Source organism: Brachyistius frenatus, unplaced genomic scaffold, assembly GCF_029030835.1.
Source record: "Brachyistius frenatus isolate BFR_SWC_R1_liver_20210118 unplaced genomic scaffold, ASM2903083v1 Contig_107, whole genome shotgun sequence".
NCBI lineage: Eukaryota > Metazoa > Chordata > Actinopteri > Embiotocidae > Brachyistius > Brachyistius frenatus.
Genome location: NW_027210706.1, coordinates 10270 through 34830, shown reverse-complemented (window position 1 = coordinate 34830; position 24561 = coordinate 10270). Strand labels below are relative to the sequence as shown.

The following is a 24561-nucleotide window of genomic DNA, read 5'->3' as shown; positions in this document are numbered from 1 at the left end:
CGGAGGCGTCCTCCCCTTCTCCTCCTCTCTGTGGAGTGTTTGAGTGGCAGCTGAGAAATGGTCAATGCGCTCCTCCGGCTGCTCGGGAGAACCGTCACTCTCCCGTGGTTAGAGCGCGGTGTGAACGGGACGTGTCTCCAGGGCCTGTTGATATCAGACACAGTCGCCCGTAGAGAAGATTAGCACTGGCAGTTGTGTTGACACAAGTGCTTCTCCTCTGTTACCACCGATGATAACTGTTCACACACAGATCGTATGAAAATATCATCAAACAGACTAACTTTATTGGAGAGGCAGTCCCTGCTGGCTGCAGAGGTAAGTCAAGTGGTTCCCAGACTGGTGTGTCCAAAGGATCTTGGGATGGTTCTTGTGGGATGTCCTCACAAGGAGTGGTTTATTTGGGGTTTTCACCACAGATCAACATCTTGAACAAATGTTGGTGATAGTAAAGTTTGGGAATGGACCAGAAAAACAGCATGCAGCTGATTTACAGACAGTCAAATAGTGCTGTCCAAGGTCTAAAGTCCTGCAGCTGTCATATCTTGGGTTTTGCATTTGTCATGCTGTATTGGTTTAGACAGGAATTGGATGTCTGCATGGGAAAACATGACCTATGAAACAGTCAATAGCCTGCTTGACTCATACAGCACTTAACTATGAAACAGCTCAGTCTAATAATGCCAAAATATACTGGACACAAATTTGAATTCCTACTTATAATCTGTCAAGTGATGACGAACTCAGTTTAATTTGAGCTGGTCGTTCAATAATTGATTCTCACAGCACATTCCTTTGACCTTTGACCCCCTGTTAGCTTTCAATATCGTTCTGAAAGGCACTGTGATAAGTTCTATTGTTTTTGAGCGTATATCTTTAACATAACCAATCAGAGGACACATGTAACTTGTCGTTATTTATAGTGAGCTTTGCCCGTCCCTCTTCTCTAAAGGCTGGAAGAGACTGTCAATACTCCTTTCTATGTGGTGGGACTATTATTACAGCCCAACCAAAAGAGGAATACCACTAATTAAACCACAAAAGAAGACAATCAGCTACTGCTGGAGAACAAAGATGATGCATTCAGTGTGAGATGACATTTTCCATAAAACTTTGAAGTGTTATAATAGAGTGCACACCCCTTCTTCTTTATCTATATTTATAGCCTATATTGCAAGTGTGTGTTTGTGCATTTGTGCGTGTGTGTGTGTGTGACTACTTGCCTTTGTCAAACTGGGGAAGGAATTGCGGGTCTGATATTTTTTTAGGTCATCTGAAAGAGAGTAATGGGCACGGTTTGAAATATCTGTGATCATACTGGCAAAAATCAAATGACGTCTGCTGTGAGCTGTGATGCTGCCTTGTTTGGTTTTCGATCAAACACAAAGTGTTAAAATTATTGGCCTTGCTGACTGACAAGCAGCTATTTGTCAGTATATACTATAAATTTGCTTCGGCCCCCTCCGCCCTTGACATAGCACAGAGGACATTTTTTTCCACAGTATCCCTCCACCCATATTCACTCCCTTTCTCTTTTACTTTCACTCATCTCCCACATGTAAAACCAACACAGATAAATCAATCCAAGAGCCAGTTCAAACAATTGCCTTTGTACAGCACGGTGCTTTGAAAGTGCCTTCTTATGGCACCTCAAGGTCATAAACAGGCACACCAGTAGTATACGATCATACGTATGGCTCTGTGTTGTCTGCTGCCAAAATGTTACGATGTTTTCTTCAGGAGGTCTTAAACACATCCCATCAAATGTGCAACAGTGCCAAGTTTTAATGTAACGTCTGCATGGATCGTCAGCGTCCAGTGATCTCCAGTGATCAATAACACCCTGGAAGGAGGCAGAAGAAGGGGGGAGTGACTGAGAAAAGATAAAGAGAAAAGACCAAGAGAGAGACAGAAAGGGAATTAAGAAGAAGCGAGAGATGCATTAAGCAATAGGGATGATGTGGACAGAACAAAAGCGCCTTGTGTGTGTTTGAAGACAAGGGGAGGAGAAGGTTAGAGAGGCGAGGCCCACAGCAAGACAGGTATAGGGGGGTTATGCAAGGAGAAAGATGAGAAGGGGAGGAAGGGTCGGAGGGGGGGGGGGAGAGGGCTGAAGATGACAAAGAGAGTTCAGAGGATGCACAGATGACCATAGAGAGGCAAGAAGAGAGGTTTGGGGGAAACCCTACTGCAGACGCAACGTCAATCCTAATTACTAATTCATTAACCTGCCCAGCTCCCTTCCCCCTTTGTAGCCACACACACACACACACACACACACACACACACACACACACACACACACACACACACACACACACACACACACACACACACACACACACATGCACTCAGTGCACCCTGTTATGTCCCTCCTCTGAGTCCCAAGAGAGGCAGAGGGATGGCTAGATGGAGAAATAAAGAGGTGTGTCTGTAGCTAAGTGACATCTGCAGGGCCGTGATGGCAGCACCGTGTTGGAAATCCCAGAAGTAACAACATGAGGGGGTGGGGGGGCTAACAGCTTGCGTTTTGGTTTGTTGGGGCGGGTGGTCCTCTGTAATGGTGCACATAAGTGTGTTAATATGCACGGCTGTGGAGTCAGAATATGTATATGTATGTGCTTCCTCATGCTGGCGCTTCTTTATGTGTGTTCAACCGTGCATTCACAAGGTGTGTGTGTGTGTGTGTGTGTGTGTGTGTGTGTGTGTGTGTGTGTGTGTGTGTGTGTGTGTGTGTGTGTGTGTGTGTGTGTGTGTGTGTGTGTGTGTGTGTGTGTGTGTGTGTGTGTGAGTTTGTATATGAAATAAAGGCAGGTATTGGGGGAGATGAATCAATATGCTGATGTTGGTCTGCTCAAGTAATAACATTGGGAGTATAATCAAAGCAAGGGGGAGGTGCTAGACAGACTGGTGGTGTGTGTCTTTAGCTTCTACTGCACAACTCCCAGCTCTTTGTGTGTGTGTGTGTGTGTGTGTGTGTGTGTGTGTGTGTGTGTGTGTGTGTGTGTGTGTGTGTGTGTGTGTGTGTGTGTGTGTGTGTGTGTGTGTGTGTGTGTGTGTGTGTGTGTGTGTGTGTGTGTGTGTGTGTGTGTGTGTGTGTAGCCAGCTGAAGTGCACACAGGGAGGTTTGCATCCACACACACCAAGACCTCCTGCAGCATTCCTCTGCACATGCTCACATACACAACTCATTATGAAGACAGGGATACACATGTGCACACCCACGGACACATATGCAGGCATCCAAGCGTGCTCGTACACACATACAAATACACACAAACACACACAGGAGGATGCAGTGCTGCTGACTGAGGTGGAATTAAATAGAGAAATCCTCCAAACAAGCATTGATCTACAGAGTTTACAGCACTGGTTCATCTGCCTCCACAGGCCAAACAACAGGGAGCACTGTGAGACAGCTGGGGCGCACACACACACACACACACACACACACACACACACACACACACACACACACACACACACACACACACACACACACACACACACACACACACACACACACACACACACACACACACATCAACAGGAGCCACTGCGGGCACATATACACCACACAAACATCACAGAATGTGTGTACATGGTGTGGGTCTGACTTTTATCAGAGGACTTCATAGCAAAGTGTGCTTAAGTGTAAAAGCATGAGTACATCTCTGCTATCTAATATTAAATGAATGTGTGTGCGCGTATGCACAGATTCACTGCTGAGGACGGACATAAATGGAAAGAGTTGTTTCAGCGCAGTTTCGCTGCTCACCACGGCTCCCATGACAACATCCAAGAAGTTGCTTCTTGTAAAACTTGGCAGCTCAGCAGAAATCCTGAGATGTTTACCAGTGCCATGTTTGAAGAAAGTAAACAGCCATCCAAAAAACTTGTTTTAGAGCAATACTTCAAAATAAGAGCCATATTTAGCAGAGATACACTGGAGAAAAATAATTTGTCTACGAGCTGATTTGAACCTAAATCCACTTTAATCACATGACTACTTTGTGAGTGAAAATGACCACTTTCAGTGATGAGAGTTGTGTTTTTAACTTGATTGTTTTGCTTCTTTGTGTCTCACTTTGGCTCTAAAACCCTGCTGTTCCAGATCTCAGAGCGACTAACTTTGTGACTGTCTGGTGAACACTGGAGAGAGAAACATTTCCCTTGGGGGTGATGGACACCAAAACAGAGCAAGAAGGAGAATAAAACGTGGGGCTTACATTTTCCCAACAGCAGAAACATGACTCACTGCCCTCAAAAAATACACTACTGCAACTGTGAATTCCCAAATTTCAGAATGTATTTCCTCAGCAGCAGAAGCTGTCACATTGTGCTTTCAAAAAATGTGGAAGGTACAATTTTCACCGCTATTAAACACAGCAAGAAACAATTGTTTTGTGTAAATGTATTCCACTTGGGAAGGGAGAGTTCAACAAAAGGCAACTGGGCACCATCAGTAACATAATGGCCTTGTAAAACAACATTTATGGTTTAACGGTCTCGCCTGTCTCTGACAGACTCAGTGGGAAAAGAAAAAAGAAACCTCACACTTACCTCCACGTTGGACATCATTATTTAGCTGCACGCCTTTGTGTTGGACTCCAGTGATTCCCTTGACAACCTCATCAGCATTCATTACTCCTGAAGAGGAGGGGGACACAACATGTCAGCACTTGTGGTGTGTGTGTGTGTGTGTGTGTGTGTGTGTGTGTGTGTGTGTGTGTGTGTGTGTGTGTGTGTGTGTGTGTGTGTGTGTGTGTGTGTGTGTGTGTGTGTGTGTGTGTGTGTGTGTGTGTGTGTGTGTGCGCGAGAAAACGTGTCAGTATGTGTGTGTGGCTCTCATCTGGGTCATTATATCCACAGGCATGAAAAAGCAGGTTACAATGACACACCTCCCTCCACGTGACATGGGCAAATAGAGTGGGGGAGGGTCCTCATTTTTCAGCATCAGTCATTTCCACCTGTGACCACTTGTGCTTACACTAAGCTGAAAGATGGAGGGAACATATTTACCTGTCTATTTATATGAGTAATTCTCAATTGATAGCACAAAATATCTCCCCCAAAAATTACAACAAAAAATGTATACACATGTACTATAATGTTTATTTATGAACAAACCCGATATGTGTTTATTTGTGTTCACACGTGCGTAAGTGCGTGTGTGTGTGTGTGTGTGTGTGTGTGTGTGTGTGTGTGTGTGTGTGTGTGTGTGTGTGTGTGTGTGTGTGTGTGTGTGTGTGTGTGTGTGTGTGTGTGACTGTGACAATAAGAAAGCCAGACAGACAAATAAGGACAACACTGATGACCTTGCCAACATGGTGACAGAATGTGCCATGTGTGTTACAGACACTGTGTGTGTGTGTGTGTGTGTGTGTGTGTGTGTGTGTGTGTGTGTGTGTGTGTGTGTGTGTGTGTGTGTGTGTGTGTGTGTGTGTGTGTGTGTGTGTGTGTACCAACTATGAGTCTGCTGGGCAGCCAGGTCAACAGAAAGACCAGTCACCATGGTAACAGTGCCACCCTCTGCCCCCATGTGCCAAGTTATAAATATGGAAGTGGCATGATGATAATATGGGAGTCCATCTGTCTTTGGAATCAGAAGAACAAATAAAAAGTTGGAGTAAGGCAGTATGTTGATAAGTAGCTTATTGGAGGTGTCAGTCTCACATTTCACAGGTCTATGAGTGTTTAATGTGCCATTTGACAGAAAGGATATGAACCACCTTCATAGCATAACTGCTTCAAAATTTTTTTGGTGAACACAGGAAAAATAAAGCCTTATCGACAACATAAAAAAAAATGTCAAATGCACATATGCATACTTATATTTTTATATTCGCCAGAGATCAAATGACTATGAGTAATGGGAAGGGGGTTAATTGTTTGTGACAAACTCAGAGAATTACTCTAATTTCTGCAGTGAGATATATATCATGTTCACAGCATAAATCTACTTAATGGAAAATCAAGGCAACAAACATTTCAATTAGGCTGCTAGAGTTCAGTCCAAACCTAGTATATGGCTGAAATGTAAGCTATGTATGAAATTCTAAACCCTATTGAATTTGAAATGATACAGAAAGCCGACCAACGGTGACTTTATTAGTCATGGTGATTTCATCCATTTTCGCATTTGAACTTAGGAGCTAATAGTTTACAGTTAGTGTCTGATTGAATATTTGATGGCAGCTTAAATTCAGCAATAACACTGTTAATCACAATGAATAAGATGTTTACATACTTAGAGAAATTAAGGTTTGTTCTGTGATTAAACTGCTGTTTCAGCTGATGCTGATGTCACATCAATAGGTTCCATGTTAGCAGTGCTGCTAATGTTCGCTTGCTGCTTTCGGCCTGCATTTAGTTAGTTTGTTAGATTTAATCTGCTGGTTGGGTAAGACTTGACTTTAGAAACTCTGTTGTGTCATCGCCTGTCCCTGTTCGTGGTTTTGTCTTGCCCTTTTGGTTACTTAGACCGGCTGACAGCAGAGGGAAGCAGGCAGCGTTGGCCTTGGCAGCATAGTCTATTCGGGGCAGTTATGAGTGGCTCAGACGTCCTGATATGAAAAGGGAAGAAAAGAGTACCAGCAGCTTGTGAGAAGAACTAAAGCCCCAAGAAAAAGTAACGATAACAAAGAGTAAGATATAGAAATGTGGGTGCTGCATAGTGGTGAGAACTGGGCCTATGCAGCTCATCAGCATTGTTTCCACATAGTGGCCTAGAATTTTTTTTTTATAAAACAACACACAAATATCTGTCCAACACCAAAGAGCAGACAGACAAAGTTAGCTTCTAGCTAACAAAAATAGAATTTCACACCTAAAGAGCATTTGTCCCAGGGGTTGGTGGAGACCAAAAAAAAAGCTAAATTGAAAGTGAATACAGTGAACCCTCGCTATAACGCGGTTCACTTTTCACGGTCTCGCTGCTTCACGGATTTGCATCGTGCATTGAAATCACATTACGACTATATGTAACGTAGATATATTTAATGTCCAGTTCTATCTATTTCAATTGTAAAATAAAGGTTACTACTTCACGGATTTCGCCTATCACGGTTTCTATTTGGAACGTAACCCCCGCGAAAAACGAGGGTTCACTGTATTGGAATTACAATTGCTTGTGGGGTCAGAATGTACTGGACGGATGTGCAAATAACTACCTTTTTGCAAACATTTTGCTCCGGCAATTATAAAGCAATGATATGTGAAATATGAGTTTACATCTTGTAAACTCCCCAAGTTAATCAAGGCTGCCGTAAACATTGTAGGATGTTACTTTATGTTTATTCAGTCATATCATGTAATCAGTGAAGCAGCTCCCCTGATAATTCGCACACTCAATGTAGGGCTTCATTTTCAATCCAGGTAAAGCCTGGTTACAGTCAAATGAAATGGAAATGTGGGCAGACTAATATCAACAGTGGGTGCTACCGTATGTGCCTGATAATTACAACATATGTGGCATAATGATGTTAAAGTCTACTGAAAAGTCTTTCAAATTTATTATGTAAATTATGCGGGGGGAGAGAAGTCAACATACGGCATCATGACAGTATTACATCAAACACCCGAGGGTGCGTACTGCAGCACAGTTTGTTCTGCCTGTTGAATTACTTTGGGGACTAAAGCAATGCTTCTCTGCGGACTGTTTAACATCTCATGTGAATCCATGCTGATGCACATCCTCTTCATAAGGCAAGCTCTATGTCAGTCCATGCATTAAACATGGGGCGGTTTAGGAGAGAACATGTTGGAATACCAATAATGTTACCGTTGAAAATCAGCCTGATCATGTTGCTGAATGTTTTGTGGATTAAAGTATAAACTGACTTCTTCAACATGCATTGTTGACGTCACCTGAGATGTAACTTAATTATTATGTATGTGATTTAGATTAAAATATATATATTAAATTGCACAGTGAAAACAAGATAAATTATGCAGATTTGCTCTCACCAGAGACTTATTGGCAGTCTCGTCTCACCATACAAGGTATGTTTGATTTTAGAGGATAAAGGTCATGGAAATGTTGTCAACTGTGTATTCTTGGAGACTGCCCCCAACATGGATTTAAGTACAGGACCAGATTAAACCTTTATGTGCAATCTGATGTAGAAAAGATTTACAGGCTCCATGTCATCCGTCACCTCACAGTCTCCAAATTAAAAGTAGATTATTAGTATGTTTAATTGAGAATTTGCACCATGTAAGTGTAATAGGTAGGTAGGTAGGTAGGTAGGTATATACTTTATTAATCCCCGAGGGGAAATTTTTTCGCCACAACAGCATACGTACAGGAGCAATAATAGAAACAATAGAATAAAAATAATAATAGAATAGAATAATATAATAGAAAAGCAATAAAATAAAAAATAAAAAATATAAAATGCACAGTACATACAGTATATATACAGTACATTAAATATCTATATATATTATATACAACAAACCAATAAACACAGTCAACATATATATATATATATATATATATATATATATATATATATATATATATATATATATATATATATATATATATACATACGGTACAGTATATATCTATATATGATCTCAAAACAGTGAAAGAAGCTTTCAGTAGGGGGTGGCAAATACAATATGAACGTATACTTATACACTGTTATATCTAAATTGTGTTGAATTGAGGTTTTTATATATTGACAGTAGATTTAAACACATGTCCCCACTATAAAATATCAAAACTAAGTAAAAGGCTCTGCCATTTTAGTCTCTGTTAATCTGTTAATCAGTTAATCAAAATACCACAAACTAATAATTTTCAGAGATTGAACCCAGACTCCCCCAACTCAACTGAAACCCCACTGATATTCATTAAACCAAACCCAGTGCTTAATTTTCTCATCCTCACAAAGCTACATTTGTTGGCTTTGTCTCTTTATTGCTCCAAAATGTCTCGATCAGATTTCTCCTGCAGCAAAATGCAAAAATCAGCAACTGAATTTTTAAAATTTAGATATTAATACTTTGCATTAAATTTAAATATTCTTTTGGTTACATTGTACTTTTATTCATGAATATTGCAAGATGATTTAGAATAAATGAATATCCTGATATCCTTCTTTCAATCTCTGAAAATTCCTGAGACGTGTGGATACGCTCAGTGAATAATTACATATTACACATATATTTTTGTTTAAAGACAACTATCATCTCCTGACTTGGCGATGCCTCACCAGGGTTTATTCATTTCTCCTCTGGATTTAAATATTGGGATCCTTCCATGTTATTCGAGACATAACCTGCTATTTTGCATTGCTCCAGCGGAGGGTGCTGTTCACAAATTATTACCATTTGAATGTGACCACCGTGGATTCCGGTGGAATGATAATGCCTCGTAATTGTTGGGACTTTCCCAAGATGTGCCATGACGAGGACATGTAAAGGTGAGAGTGTGACAGTCAAAGGGAGAATCATTTCCTAACCACTGGAAAATATTTCCCATGAGTCATTATTGTTGAAAGCAGCAGTTGAACTAAAAGGTGTGACCACAGGTTGATGAACAGGAACATTATTTAACATCCGAGAAACATTTACTCAAACCAATAAAGGTGTGCTCACCATAAATCACCATGAATCACGGTTATTACTGGAGAAAAGGTGAAGTTAGGAGCTACAATACATCTGAGGTTATGGTAGCATCTAAGGTGGATATTACTGGTAAATCGTAGGCTTAAGCTGTGTGTGTCTGTGTGCAGACTTGAACTTCCAGTGGCAAACTACCAGATAAACAAACAGATGTCTGGTTTCACTGAAACATTGGTTTTGGTGAAAACCAAACAATGTTGACTGATGACAGCTGCGGTTTCATCTTGCGTAATGCCAAGTGGAAGTTTTTGGGCTATATCTCACTCAACTGGTGATATGCTGCTGAAACTAAACAAAAACAAAACGGAAAGGTGTATTCATCTTATATCTGTAATCATGCATTTGTTGGTTGTCAAACTTTAGTGCAGAAGTAAGTTTTCAAGACAATGTACTTCACACCGATTCAAAAATATTTGTCTCAACCTTTTTATGTTATCATTTAAATTGTACAGGGTTATTGTAATATATTTATGATATAAAAGTCACCTTTGTGTCTGTAGATTTCACTTTTAAAAGAATCTCCTACATTTTTAGTCTTAGATTTATCAGCTATTAATGGCAAGCTCGCTTTATTAAGACTCCTCAAGTGTTTTTTTCACTCCAGTTTTACTTGATGTGGTTTGACCATGTTGACTAATGTTTGGGAACAGATATGGCTGTTCTGTATCTGATGTTATTAAGTCAGTTTGCTGACTTGTGGTAATGGTCAGTTTGTTATTATTACAGTAAGAAATAGTATAACCAATAGTCTTTTAGTCAGTGCACAGGTCAGGTGAAATGTGTATAATATGGAAAATAATGTTTTTAGTGATTAGATAATTAATAAATGTCAACTTATTTCATGGAAAACAACCACATTACATAATTGTATCTGGAAAAAACATCATGAAAATATTTTTAAATTACAGAGCCGTTTAACAAAGTCTACATTTTGGTTTGTGCTCCATTTGTGGTGTTGACTGCATTTCTTCTGCAGAAGATTTATCCCACTTGAAGTTACTTCCACTTGCTGTCTGTACCAAAAATATCAAGTACCTTCTAAACCAAAACAAAGGAAGAGCAGTTAATTACATTGACTGTAAACACTCACGTTGTAGGTCATCCAGACAGGTCAGTAAAACCAGGAGACAGCCTAGTTATCGACACATGGATGTCATACGCACTTGTATGATATTAATAGCTGTGATTGCTCAGTCATGTGACTGACACATTTACAGCATCCAACTGCACTTATCAGATCTGGCACCACGGGGCGGAGCGAGCACAAAACAATGACTACCGGTATGAGAACTGTGTCAACAACCTGTTGACGGGGAAAAAAAAAAAAATCCTGTGGAATAAACACCCAGATTGCTTCCTGCACATTTGCTGTTGTGATTATTGGTTTCTTACAAAACCAGCAGGACTTCCTGGAAGAAGACAAAGAAAGAAAGGGGGGAAAAATACAGCTATGCAGACACTGTCAGTCAGATAAGATTTAAATAGTAACTGTAGAGAAAATAGAATAACTCCCTTTTTCCATGAAGCTGCATAGAGAAAAGTTACAGAGCTTGTCAGGAGAAATTAGATTCCTCACGTCCTTGAACATGACTAAATGTCACAAGGGAGCAGATAAGTTTTACAGCACTGGAAACAGTGTTTATACAGAAATTCGCATTTGATATGTACCCCCTCTGCCGTAATTCCTTTCTTTATCGCAGTGTGGGAATGTAAATACAAGATAAGAAGAGGAGAAAAGAAAAGAGGAGGAGGAGGAGAAGGAAGGAGGAGAGAAAAAGATGAACGCAGTGATGTCAGTCCGTCCCACTCCTGTTCAGTACAAATGCAGCAGAGCAGAGCCCAGCCTGCATACCACTGCTGCTGACGGCTGATCTGATCCCACACAAACACGCACACAAAGGCGCACTCTCACACTCGCTCACGTCACACTCGTCATACCACACTCACTCAGGCACTCAAAGTCAGACCAGCGCTGGGAGATGCTACCGGCTGGCAGCCACAGAGTAAGTCCACTTTCCCTCCTCTGTCCTCTCCTTTCTTTCTGTCTTTGTTGTGATTGCCATTCTACGGCCCGTCTAAGTTAATTTATCTCTCATCCTCTTCCCTCTCGCTGTGAAATGGCCACTGTTTTCTCAGACTGAGGGACTTTTCAAACTTTTCTCTCAGTATGCTGTGCACATACCTTTCTCTCCTCTCCCTGCCTTTCTTTCTTTTCTCTGCATGTGCGAGGCAGAAGCAAATCCCGGACTTATTTGCATGTTGGCACAAAGCCAGAGCTGGATGCTTTACCTTTTACACGAGAATAACAGAGTGGAGCGTGTGAATGTCGATCCGCTATATGTTAATTTTGTCCTTGTGTGATGTTTTTTTTTCTTTCTGAAGTGTCTGCAAGGCTTGTTCTTGTCTGATAAGTTCGGCATGTTTATGTCTTGATTTGAATATTTCTTTTGTCTTGCCGTGCCCAGATTCACAGTGTGCAGTTCATTATAGCAGCTGTGATGCAGGTATACAACTTCTTTTGTGTAGAAAGCTGAAGCAATTTACCACAAATTAGGTTGTTTGCTTGCAAATCTTATAGTCAGGTTAAGTTTATTTCTTTATAAGAAACAGCTCCTACACAATGAAACAATAAGTGATGAATCTTTCACTTCAATCTGTAGATAATAGACACTCATATGGGCAAGAACACAAATCACAAAAACTTTATAGGGTAAAAACTACTGAAAGGGATCAGGAGCAGTGCTGCACAGGGCCAATGAATGAATGGACACTATGAACCTAAGCTCTCTACATGTTTAGTTGAGTTCCCTTCAGGCCAAGCCAGGCTCTGTCCTCCGGCTTCTGTCTTTCTGTTAAACTCAGCTAACTGGTTTCTGGCTTCACTAATGAGATTGTGGTTTTGGGAGGAAACAATCTAAATTCCTTGATGTTGCTGTGCTGCATTGCCTGTAAAATGAAAAGGATTGTTTTGCTGCTTCATTTAAGCTGAAACTATAGATTTATTTAGTCTTAGATTTAGAATAATTCAATGGTTTAACTGTGATGCATGTGTGGCCACACCTGAAACAAAAACTCAAAGTTAAATAGTTCACATTCATAAGTGTTTACTGCTTCACTGTAATATTAGACTGCCCTCAAGTGAGGATTGGTGAACTTGTTGTCACAGAAACAAACCCGATTGGCTCTCAGCTGGTCTACAACTAACTATAACTGTGGCTGTTGATGTCTATCAGTGTCACGTGTGTCGATAAGGAGCTAAAAACAGTTGAATAGGTGTTTGTGTGTTTGTGTCTGTCTGTGAAAATGTGACTGAACTTTTACAGCTGTCTGTTCTCTGCATGTCTGTTACCCACAGATAGCAAGATCATTAGCACCCCACCCTGTGTGTGTGTGTGTGTGTGTGTGTGTGTGTGTGTGTGTGTGTGTGTGTGTGTGTGTGTGTGTGTGTGTGGAGGGGGGGTGCATTGGGGGGGGGGGGGGTGGACGGACATACTGAGCCGGCCCTTGTTTGCCTTTCAGTGTTTGAGCACAGCAGCGTTCTCATTGCATACACCAACACACACACTCATTACACTTGGCATTGTGGCTTATTTGCTTGGGACCTATTGTGTTCTGCCAGCCAGAACAGCATTGACTGGAGGGGAACAAAGCAATACAGTAGATATAATCTCTCTCTCTCTCTCTTTCTAAAAACCACAACAGCAGCCTTCACTGCCCAGTTGAACTGGACACACTGTTCCTCCACCTCCAGAGAGGTGAACACACTCCTGCAGAACACTTCACAAAGGACACTACAGTGACCTCCAGCAGTTAAGACTGTACCGGATCCCATATCCTTCAAAGAAAAGGGAACCTGACTCTGAGCAAAGCGGGAAAAAGGAGCGAAGATACCCAGCTGCTGAAACACTACCCACTGGACACAGAGGCAGAGGGACTGACAGCTGTCTCTGGCACCTGGGAAACAGAGGCAGGATGCTGGCTAAAATCCTTGAAGACATGTGGGTGGAGCCGGAGGTGTTGGAGGCCCTCAGTGAGGAGCAAAAGAGGATCCTCTTCCTCAAGATGAGGGAAGAGCAGATACGCCGCTGGAGAGAGTGGGAGGAGAGAGATGAGAAGGAAGAACTCAACAACAGCAACACCAGGCCGAAGAAAGGTAGAGTTGATTTTATTATACTGGTTAAACTGGTATAGAGAACACATCCTGCTCATTACATTACATTACACTACAGTGTATAGTATGAATTAAAGTAAAGCAAAAGAAAAGAACAGACTGAAGTGGCAAAAGTTTTTCTGCAGGAAGAAACAAGGTCACTGGCACATTTGGCTTTGAGTTTAACAGTGACATCAGCCATGAGGTTAACCCTGCTAGCTTTCAGCTGGAAGGCCTGCTGAAGTCCCATTTCCAACTTGTAATGTCAGAGGAGTCTAACCAATGTCAAAATCCAAGATGGCTGCTCCTTACAACAACAGTAGTGAAACCAGTTGTACAACTGCGGTGTTATTTGTGTTTCATTGAAACAATTCAGTGACTAATCTGCCCTTTCCGGCTTGAAAGCCCAGCTCGGACTTTCAATAGGCCAATTGTGAAGTAGCATAATTTCCTTATGGTAAAGGTGTCACAGGTGTCGTTAATTATTAACAAATTGGGTCATGAATTCCTTCAAACTGAATATATGTTTCATAGTTTGTTGAATTGAAACCTGCAGCCAGCTTGGTTCTACAGGCTGCTTCATTTAGTTCATAAGAGTAGCACTGAATACCTCATAGCCACCATTGAACACCGAGGGAGTGATTACTGTGTTTTTACTGTAACTATTATGAATTACTACGACTTTATGTTCTTTATCTTATATAGTATATTGCTGGTAAGTGGCAACCATTTTTAGGTTTTGTTAAATAGTACACTTAAGGTCTTGTACAAATAATTAATGTTGACCAGAAAACTTCTGAGTGCACATGATTAATGAACTACATAAATAAGCAGTGGAGAAACACCCTCTCAGGTTACCAATCTGATTAATGTGGGTAAATTACACCCGAAGAAATCCTGGGTTTTTGTTTTGCTCTGCCGGCAGCCCGTGAAACGTTCGGCTCTGGCTCCCTGTCTTACTCATTTTGCTCGGATGTCCTCCATTTACAGTGTTAGTTTGAGTCATGGAGACCCTGTCACCTCGATTGGTTTAACTACACAATGGGAGTGTGTCTGTCTGCATGTGTGTGTGTGTGTGTGTGTGTGTGTGTGTGTGTGTGTGTGTGTGTGTGTGTGTGTGTGTGTGTGTGTGTGTGTGTGTGTGTGTGTGTGTGTGTGTGTGTGTGTGTGTGTCTGTCTGTCTGTGTCTGTGAGTGATAGACAGCCTCTATCAGCGCCAGTCGACTCGTTCCATTGGCTGAAACCTGAATAAGATTGAGTAAGCTTTGTGGTTTGGGGTGTCACCACGCTTTAAACCACATATTAAGTTACCATCTTTGTTTACCCAATCTCTGCCGTGTCACCTGAGAGTGTGTGTTGTCTGAGTGTTTATGTTACACAACATACAATCCAGTTAGACGTCTTTCATTCTTTGTTCACTTGTCTGTGGCTGGTAAGAACAAGCCTTTATGTGTGGGGATAGGCCCATAAAAATCACACACATACACAATTAATCCTGGGAGTGAAGATTTCTATGTGAGGCACAGGGTGTGGGAGTGATAAAGGCAGACACCTCAGTTCAGTTCAGGGAAATGTTCTCTGCGTCTTGTTATCACAGTTATAACTCAGTGAGGTGACTGCAACTGTGAACATAAAGGTGTGCGGCACAGACAGACCTTGCTTTATTTCCCACATGCACAATGTAGCATTATGTGTTGTGTGACAGCATATAAATACAAGTCATCCTCCGAAGAGAACAGAACACAGCTGCCTTTGTTCGCTGGTTTTTCAGAAATCTGTACAGTCATCTCCTTCGTGTTCACCGGCCCTACTGTATGTTGTGTATAAGGGAAATAGGCACTAGATCACAATTGGCAGAAAACTGCTGTTGTGATTTGATATTGAAAAGCCACGCCTAAATAAGTGATTTCAGGGCAGGTCTTTACAGGTACTGTGTCATGGAAAACGCCTGAGTTCTCACCTGTTGGAGAGTGGGGTTTATGTCTAACCACTGTCATGATTTTAGTTTTCCAGGATGACAATGTTGCACTACATCACTAATTTATAATTTGTTAATAAATGCCATTGGATTTCTTTAAGTAAAGTTATAGAGAACAAAAAAGATTTCCTGAAACTAAACATTTGCACAACTAATGAAGGGTGTTTCAAGTTGAAACTGTAGAGGGGGTTTCTGTTGAACTGTCCCGGGTCAGTTTCATGTAACCCTGCCTTCTCTCTGAGGGAATGAGGTCATTGTTATTTACTATTTCCCCTTTTTTTTTTCCCCCCTTTTTTTTTTCTTCTAATGATCCCACATTGTTTAAACATGATTCATCATATTTATATTCTGCTATGAAGCTGCAGAGCTTGCAGAGAGACTCAATGTTTTAACTCTGGACAATGGAAGGACACCGAAACAGGAAAAACAGAAGTGAAAATAGAGTGAATCTGAAAAGGTTAACAGTCACAGAGGACAAAGTCCATTGCTGATGCCTGAGGTCGCCCAAACTCTATACTTATAGGACAGCACCACCTTCTGGCTGATGGCCAGAATAACAATTTATGAACAGACTACTTCATTTGTAATCTTGCTGAGCGTTAGATCCTCTGTCACTGTGATAAATATATTTTTCCATCCTGGCATACTCATTTTGTTGTTGTTGTTGTTTTCTTTTCTTTTGTTCCTAGCTTCCAGTAAACATGTGAGCTGGCTCCTCGGTCGGGATGGTGATGTGAGCGTCCGTGTAATCGGAGAGGTGGACGAATTCAGGTCCTCCAAACTCCTGCAGAGCCTCATGAACACAAGGTAGAAACACGGAACTCAAATGACCCCATTAAAAATGTTTTACAGCGTCACTGATTTCAAATCTGATTCAGAAGTATAAAAGCAGACAGTAACAGTGTTTGACAAGTGGCTTTTTTTTGTCACAGTAGAAGTCAAAGCAACATTGTGTCAGCTAATGTGTTAATTTATGTATTTTTAAGAAGCTTTAAACAAAAGTAAAAATCTCTTGTGTTTTGCATATTTCACAGGCTGAACCAAACAAATTCAAAGAATTACAAACTGATGTCTTTGAAACCATAAATGATGAAGTTTATTAGTTTTTGAACATTAACCTATTTTAAAGTGATTGACTGACACTCATTTTGTTTTGTCAGTTGGTTCTTCTACATGTTTCTGAACCAACACATAAGAGCGTCCTCACGGGTCCTCATAGGTCTTGCGTAACTCAAACCGTCTTTGATAAGATCAACGTTGAACTAAAGAGTTTCAGTCAGCCAGCCGTCTCCTCGTTCCAATTTAATTATGGAAGTTATTTGCCAAATGAATTCGTATTGGACTGATTCAAATGTTGGGCCGGCTGTTTGTGGGACTAAAAACAGACATCTTTGTCTTCCAGACTCCAGTGTGATGATATGAAGGACATCCAGGCTGTGGACTTCCTGCCAGAAGGAAAGGCCCAGCAGCTCGGCTTTAAAGAAGACATCCAGCTTCCCCTCACAGATGTTAGCGTGAGTTCATGTCTTTGTGTGTGGATTTCAAGTTAGGAGGGTCAGATGACCAGTGTGTTGGAGTCTTACCATCGAGTTGTGCCCCACTTACACACAGGATGACCCAGCTTCACCAGCCGACCAGTCGTCTGAGGAGGACTTGGACTCCTGCAGCGCTGATGACGACCTGAAGGACCCTGCCGAGGACAGCGACAGTGAATCAGGCAGCAGCTCGGACAACCTCTGTCACTGGGCTCCTCTCTACAGGCCCCATTTTAGTAGCCATGGTAACCAGCCGCTCAAAGCCCAGCTGTCAGACACAGAGAGGGCCGGCCCACAGGACAGAGGTGAGAAAAATAAAGAGGGTGGAAGAGGTACAGAGAAACCTGATATATGTCTGTTAGTGTTAAAACGTAAAACACATAAGGAGGTTGTAAATAGAACTTGTAGTTCAATAAAATCAATCAATAAATCAACAAGAACCCACAGTTTTTGTTTAGAAGGCATTTCTGAAAGTACAAAGTGTAACATTTGAGCATTTAGAGGTGATCTGTCTAATCTTATGAGAATATTAGTTGTAACAGGCATTTTAATAACTGCATGGATGAGTCGTGTCATTTAATGTTTAAAAAAAAAAACAGTTATAAATGAGTTATAAAAGGGCAGATATGCTGCCACACTGTAAATATATATTATTACAAGTAATGTTATGTTAAATAACATGAAAATGATAAGATAATATAAACTTTTTGGATCTAATTCAGGGAAACTGTGATGTATCACAGCTGCAGAAGTACAGGAATGGAAAAAAATGAAATATGCATTATGAGCATGTTTTATGTACTGAAAAACACCTGAAAAATCACAAAAATATAAGCTTAGTAAATACTACTTACTTCAACATAAAAGGTAAATGTCTTCATCATGCAGACCAAGCGTTAAAATATACATTTTATGATTGGAATATGATCAGTGATTCGTGAAGAGGTAAACATCTTTTTCATGTTGCAGCTTGTTGAAGCTGGAAATAATTTGAATTGTTTTATATCCTGCTGGGTGCATTACTCCATAACAAGGACTAAGCTTATCATATTTTAAAGCAATAGTTCATTTTTGGGGAACATGCTGATTTGTTTTCTTGCAGACAGTCAGGTGATAAGGTACCACTGTCAGGTGTGTCCAGGCTCCAAATGAAACCAAAACCTCTTGGTGATTTGCTTCTGAATCAATCTAACCAGGATTCTGAGAACTCACTCTGACCTTTTTCTCTCTTTCTCAGAAACTGTATGTTGTGAAGAGAAGCCAGAATCCAGAGGTCGCGTGGCACACCTCAGGAAGACATTCACAGAAGATCCTCGCAGCACATCGCCTGCCTGCACCAAACCGCCTGTACCTGCCAAACCTGCTCATCTCCAGAAGAGAAGCACGCCGTCGGTTCAGTAGGACTCCACGCGCACCCAGCTTTGCTACAAGGCACCACTTGACCCCCAAAGAGTCAGATCCTGTTGTACTGAGTGTAACGGGTCCTGTGCAGGAAAAAGGGCTCAGTTATACAGCGACAATCCAGGCTGAGGCTACATCCACTGAAAGAGGAGGATCCTTACTTGAACCCGGGAAGAGAACTGAAATAGACTTTATTAGACCTCATTTCAAGGTCCGACCAGCAGACAGAGAAACGTCTGGAGGGCGGGGTGAGAGAAAGACTTGAAAGCTTTTGAACTGAAGTCTACCTGAATGATAAAACTAAGCAGCTTTGATGTTGGGTTGAAATTCAAGTTCAAATAGACTCGCACCGTGTCTGTGATTGACGGGGAGACACAGAGTGAGGTGCCCAGAGAGGGAGACACTCGCAGACTACAGACTATTTACTACCAGTGAAAAAGTACTGTGGTTTTATTACTCGCACGTCATCAGCAGAAGCTGTCTGCAACGTAAAAGAGTTGATGAATCATATTCATTTTCCTCTGCTCTGATCCAAAGATTATCTGCTTTAAATGTAGTCCATGTTTTAACACTACTGACCTTGAGTGAACAAGATCCTCCTCCAGTAGATCAGCTGCTGCAGGAGTTTTGGGGAGAAAAATAAAAAGCCCTGAATTTATGGTAAATGATAAACAGATTGTATATATGTAATAGCTTCATCTTGAAGGGGATTTAAAACATGTGACTATCCCTCACATTCACACACACACACACACACACACACACACACTCACTCACTCACTCACTCACACACACTCACTCACTCACACACATTCATTGACAAGCACTGACCTGCTCAACAGGAGTGCTTCAGGCTTTAGTGACTTTCTCAACAAGACTTTGACCTACTGTTGGTGTTTTTATGGTGGAAACCACCGACTGAACCTTCAGCGCTGGTTTGGACAACAGTGTTACTGATATAGTTTTGGTTTCTCCAGCGCATTTGATGTCAAAAGGAACAATAATTATGCGGTTCAAGCATGTGCTGACTTGGAGCTATAAACTGAGGCCGTTTAAAGGGACGGAGGACTCGAAGCTCTTTTCATTAGACATCCTCGCGGCATCGGTCCTTGACCATGTCGGTCCATCAGTTGGTCGATCTACCACTTCCGCGATATACGTCAACAACTACTGGACGGGTTGCCATGACATTAGTCTGCAGATGGTGAATCCTATCTTTATTTCTGACTTTTCCTCGAGTGCCAACATGAAGTTAACCGTCGGAGAATTGTTTTGAAAACTATTGAATGGATTGCCACAGGATGATCTATAACTTTGAAGACCCTCTAAGATTTCAGCTAGCGCCATCCTCTGGACCAAATACCTGCAAAACTATCAGCCTCAGCTGCAGTTATGATTTTTATTGTGCTAATTAACAAATATTAGCATGCAAAACTAAGTCTGCCAATGTGCAAAACAAGTTATACCTGCTAATATTAGCATTTTAGCATGATAATGTTAGCATTTACCTTAAATCACTGCAGTTCATAGGTACAGCAGTATTTTATCAGCACATATAGACAGCTAACATGGCAGCAGACTATCAGACTACAAACTGCTCTGATTTTAGTGGACCAAATGTGATTTAATAAATGAGACCAAAGACTTACATGAGGTCCTATTTTATTGATCTTTTCGGTTAATTGTTGACTTTGAAGTATTTCACAAAACGATATACCAATAATATTGATGTTTTTCAAAAGCTTTTAGCCACATCTCACATCTGTTATTACATGACCAAAATCCCATACTTAAGTGAATTGAAACAAATCAGGCATCTCCATGACAACCAAGCTAATACCATCTGGCCATGATGTGTGGCTGAAAGCTGTGGAAACAAAGTAACTGCAATTTGTGATGAGGATTTTGTTTTTCTCATAATATCTGGTTACAAATCATTTTCTTTTGAGTTGCTGCCTGAGGTCTAGGACCCAGAGACATCAACAGATATTTTCATAATTAGCATCTTCACTTCTTGCTTGTTTTGGGCTTTTTTTGTTGTTGCTTGAGTGGTCTTCAGAAAGTGAAACATATGATCAGTTGTAATGGGGTCAGCTGGCAGGGTGCGGTCAGGTGATGTACTTGGCTTGGCAAGAAAATGTTACTTTTTGGCCCGAAAACTGTGCTGTGTTTAAGCTCACTGAACTGCGCTGTCATCAAATTAGAGGGACTGTGTATAAAAAGAACTTCTATGCTGGTCAGCCAATTTGGATCTGGACACCCTCAAACTCCCCTCCAGCTTTGAGTCAGCACCTTAACCTCATGGTCATTGTTGCATTTCTGTTCTCGTGTGTTGAAGCACAGATCTAAAACAATGGGAAACCTGTCCCTGGACAAATATTTATGGAATCCGCTGCTGCTTTGACGGGACATCAGAGGCAAGAAGCTCCAGAAAAACACCAAATTACAACATGTGTTACCACGAGAGAAATAACGGTACCTCATTTTAGAGGTTTGGAGTCTTTGAGCTGTAGATACTACCTAACTAATTGGTCACATGTTCCCTTCACTTGGTCACTAACTCATCCCTAAAACTCAGCTCTTGCTGATGCTTTGAATTTTGTATTTTACCTTTTACTTGTATTTGTAATATATATTTACTTCATGTCCGTTGTTGATATGAAAAAGAACAAATTTGTGCAACTAAAAGAGTGTCTTTCTTTTCCAGCAAAGTTGTGTCTGAATAACAAGCATGTTAAGAGTAAGAGGGGTCACTGGAGAAGACACAGAGAAGTTGTTGATAGTGGTCACTTACACAATGATGATCTATTCAGCGGGATGGATCAGAAAACCGCCCATCAGAGATGAAACGGAGCGCACAGAAAGCTGATTAGCATGTGGTTTAGACTGAGACAGAGGGCGAGACGCTTGAGGAGACAGAGCAAATGAGAGTCTGGTCACGGGAAGCAAAACGTCACAGTCAACTCAATAAACCTCTCCACATTCCCTCACCACCCTCGGCCTGTGTGGTGTGTGTGTGTGTGTGTGTGTGTGTGTGTGTGTGTGTGTGTGTGTGTGTGTGTGTGTGTGTGTGTGTGTGTGTGTGTGTGTGTGTGTGTGTGTGTGTGTGTGTGTGTCTCTGTCCACCCATATATCTTGAATCATGTGACTCGACACGAGCAGTCATGCACACAGTGTGAAAAGCCCCGCTATATATAGTAGGACAGTGTTGGGTTTCCCAGTAAAGCATTGTGGGAGCCCGTTGATCTTTGTTCCTTAAGAGAGAGCATGTCATTGACTTCATGTAATGTTTGGATCTACTGTTGGTGCTTCTGATTATTTTCTGTCCAGCCTGAAAGTTGAGATTAGGACACAAGAAGCACTTCATGTGTGACAGTAAACCTCAAATATTGTCAGAGAGCCTTGAGACAACAAAAACATTTCATATCTAATTTTTTTAATCAATTCATTAAGGGAACAGCATTAGTTGTAGCACTAAAGTGAAATATTTTTCTCATTTGTAGCCTCTGTTACTGATTCACTGTTGTAAAAATTCAGATTATAACAGCTGTTGAGCATGAAAATGAAATTAGAGTCAGGAGTTCCCTATTTGGCTGCAAAATGTGCATTTTTCTCTTGCAGGTTTTGTAAGTTATAGCTGTTGTGCAACCTCTGAACAATTCAAACCATACCTTAAAAACCATACCTTATAATAGTGTGTGCTGTAAAATGAATAAAATGGTATATATAATACATAAAGTGCATATCTTAAATCCACATATGCTTTGTATATTTCTAAACATACACAACTTATATTGTATCTAAAATGTGCTACTTTACAAAAACTTCTACACTTTGTACAAAGTTATTAAATAGTAAAACCCTGGTTAACTCAACCCTTAACTTAAACAACCTAACCAAACTTAAAGTTACTGGGACTCTGTTAGACTTGAAAGCATTCTGTAAAAAAGCTAGTGTCTCAATAACATCATCAGAAGTTATACAAATAGGCTGCTGAAAACTCATGACTAGTAAACTGACTTTAATGTGCAAAATAAGTGAAAAAAATTTTTAATCCCACTAAACTTAAAAAAAAAAAAAAAAGGGCCCCTCATTCAAAAAAAACCCCAGATGTATTAATATTTTTGGAGCAATCATATTTACATTTTTACCACAGGAAAAAATAGGGTTGACACATTTTTGTAGTATTATATAATTGTAACAGTAAAAAAAATAAATGAATGAATGAATGTGCTACACTAGAGGCTCTATGTATGACAATGTCAGATGCAGGTCGGTCGGTCCAGTATGAAACGTATGTCTCCCCTGCCATGAAATTACAAGTGATGATTCCCAAGTTTTTGTTTGGCATCATCACCAGGTTCATACATTTTTTTTCTCCAGTGCTTTAGTTATCTGTACTTTGTCTTTATAAAAAGTTCGTGCTAACTACTAGCATGCTCACACAATGAGCTGCTGAACTTGACAAACAGTAAACCTCAGGACACGAAACCTGACTGCCGCCCAGGCATGTCACTAAATCAGACACACTCTCGGACTTTGTATTTTATAAGAGAAAGAAATCGGAGTCTGTTGGAGCTGCAGGCTTTTTGGAGCCAGCCCCTAGTGGCACTTTCAGGCACTACTCCACTGGCTTCACTTTTCAGACCCGTAACATACGTCCATTTTTCATACAGCCTATGTTGAATGGTAAGTTAATACATTGTAATTTTAGTTGGGTAGAGTATTTTACAACATATATTGAAAACGTTGACGTCTTTCAGTTTAACTTTTCATCTCCTGCATTACGTTAACCACCTGCTAGCTTTTTAACGCTGTCCATGCTGCCGTTGCACATCAGTGTTGCTCTCATCACTTAATCACTTGAATGCCAAACACAACGTGTACTACTGGAGACGGCATCTGACAAGAGTCTGGTGACGTTGACATCAGCAGCCCAGCGTCTTCTCTCAAGTCTAAAACCAAGTAAGTTGTGGGTCATTCATGTTTTTGGGTTTACTTTTGGAAATGTTGTTTACTAGTTTGCTGACTAACTATAAAGTAATGCAGCTTGCCCATAAAAGCTTGCCAGCTTGCTAAAATAGCATCAGACAAGCTAATCCAGCTTTAACTGTGACTTTGAACATGAGCAGAGATCTTGCCAAAACATATGAGCCATTAAATTCAATACTTTAATGTAAATAGATTCCTATATCACTGATGTAAATAGGTGCCACCTGCACATTTAAAGAGGCTACGTCCCTAAACGATGGACATATAAGAGGGCCGAGGAATCAATAAGGCCTATCTATATGTGTCGACTCAGCAGAGATTATATCAAAAGAAAGCAGTTGATCTACAGGAGAATAAATATTGAAAGCAATACAGAATGTCTAAAAGGCCGACTGCTTTGTATTTCATTGTATTTGAGTTGGTCACTTGGTGCCTGCCGTTTTCTTTTGCATAAAGACATTTCCACCATAAATTGATGCAGAAAAATTCAGAATGCAGGAGATGAAAGATTTACCCCGGCTTAAAGTACCCTAGCAGCAACAACAAACAAGTAAACAACAACATGTTAGCACACTATCTTTAGCATCTAGCTGTGAGCGGTGTGCTGTGGCCAACAGACCCAGCAGCAGACTGTCGACTCTCGTCATGTTGACTTAAGACACGTTTCTTACGGTGAGTCTTGAGTTTGATTCTAAAATGCTACATTGATGCTTTCTTTCCTCGTGACATATTGAGATGATGAGGCAAACTAACACTGCATAACATTTCTCAATTGCTTTATTAATTAATTGTCATTATCATTTTTATTCAAAAAAGTTATAATTTTGTATAACTTTTAAAATTGATTAATACTTTACTTGAACTTGAATTCA

General features: G+C 40.7%; 1 protein-coding gene across 1 annotated transcript; it reads left to right on the top strand.

The window, feature by feature from the left end:
• The first annotated feature begins 97 nt into the window (after positions 1–97).
• On the top strand, positions 98–22843 carry LOC138628851 (SH2 domain-containing protein 4A). The gene is made up of 7 exons (XM_069712150.1): positions 98–315; positions 11334–11636; positions 13336–13786; positions 16451–16568; positions 17164–17275; positions 17373–17601; positions 18534–22843. Exons 3-7 carry the CDS (start codon positions 13606–13608, stop codon positions 18695–18697), a joined length of 804 nt encoding a protein of 267 aa, XP_069568251.1. The 5' UTR covers positions 98–315; positions 11334–11636; positions 13336–13605; the 3' UTR covers positions 18698–22843.
• The last annotated feature ends 1718 nt before the right edge of the window (positions 22844–24561 follow it).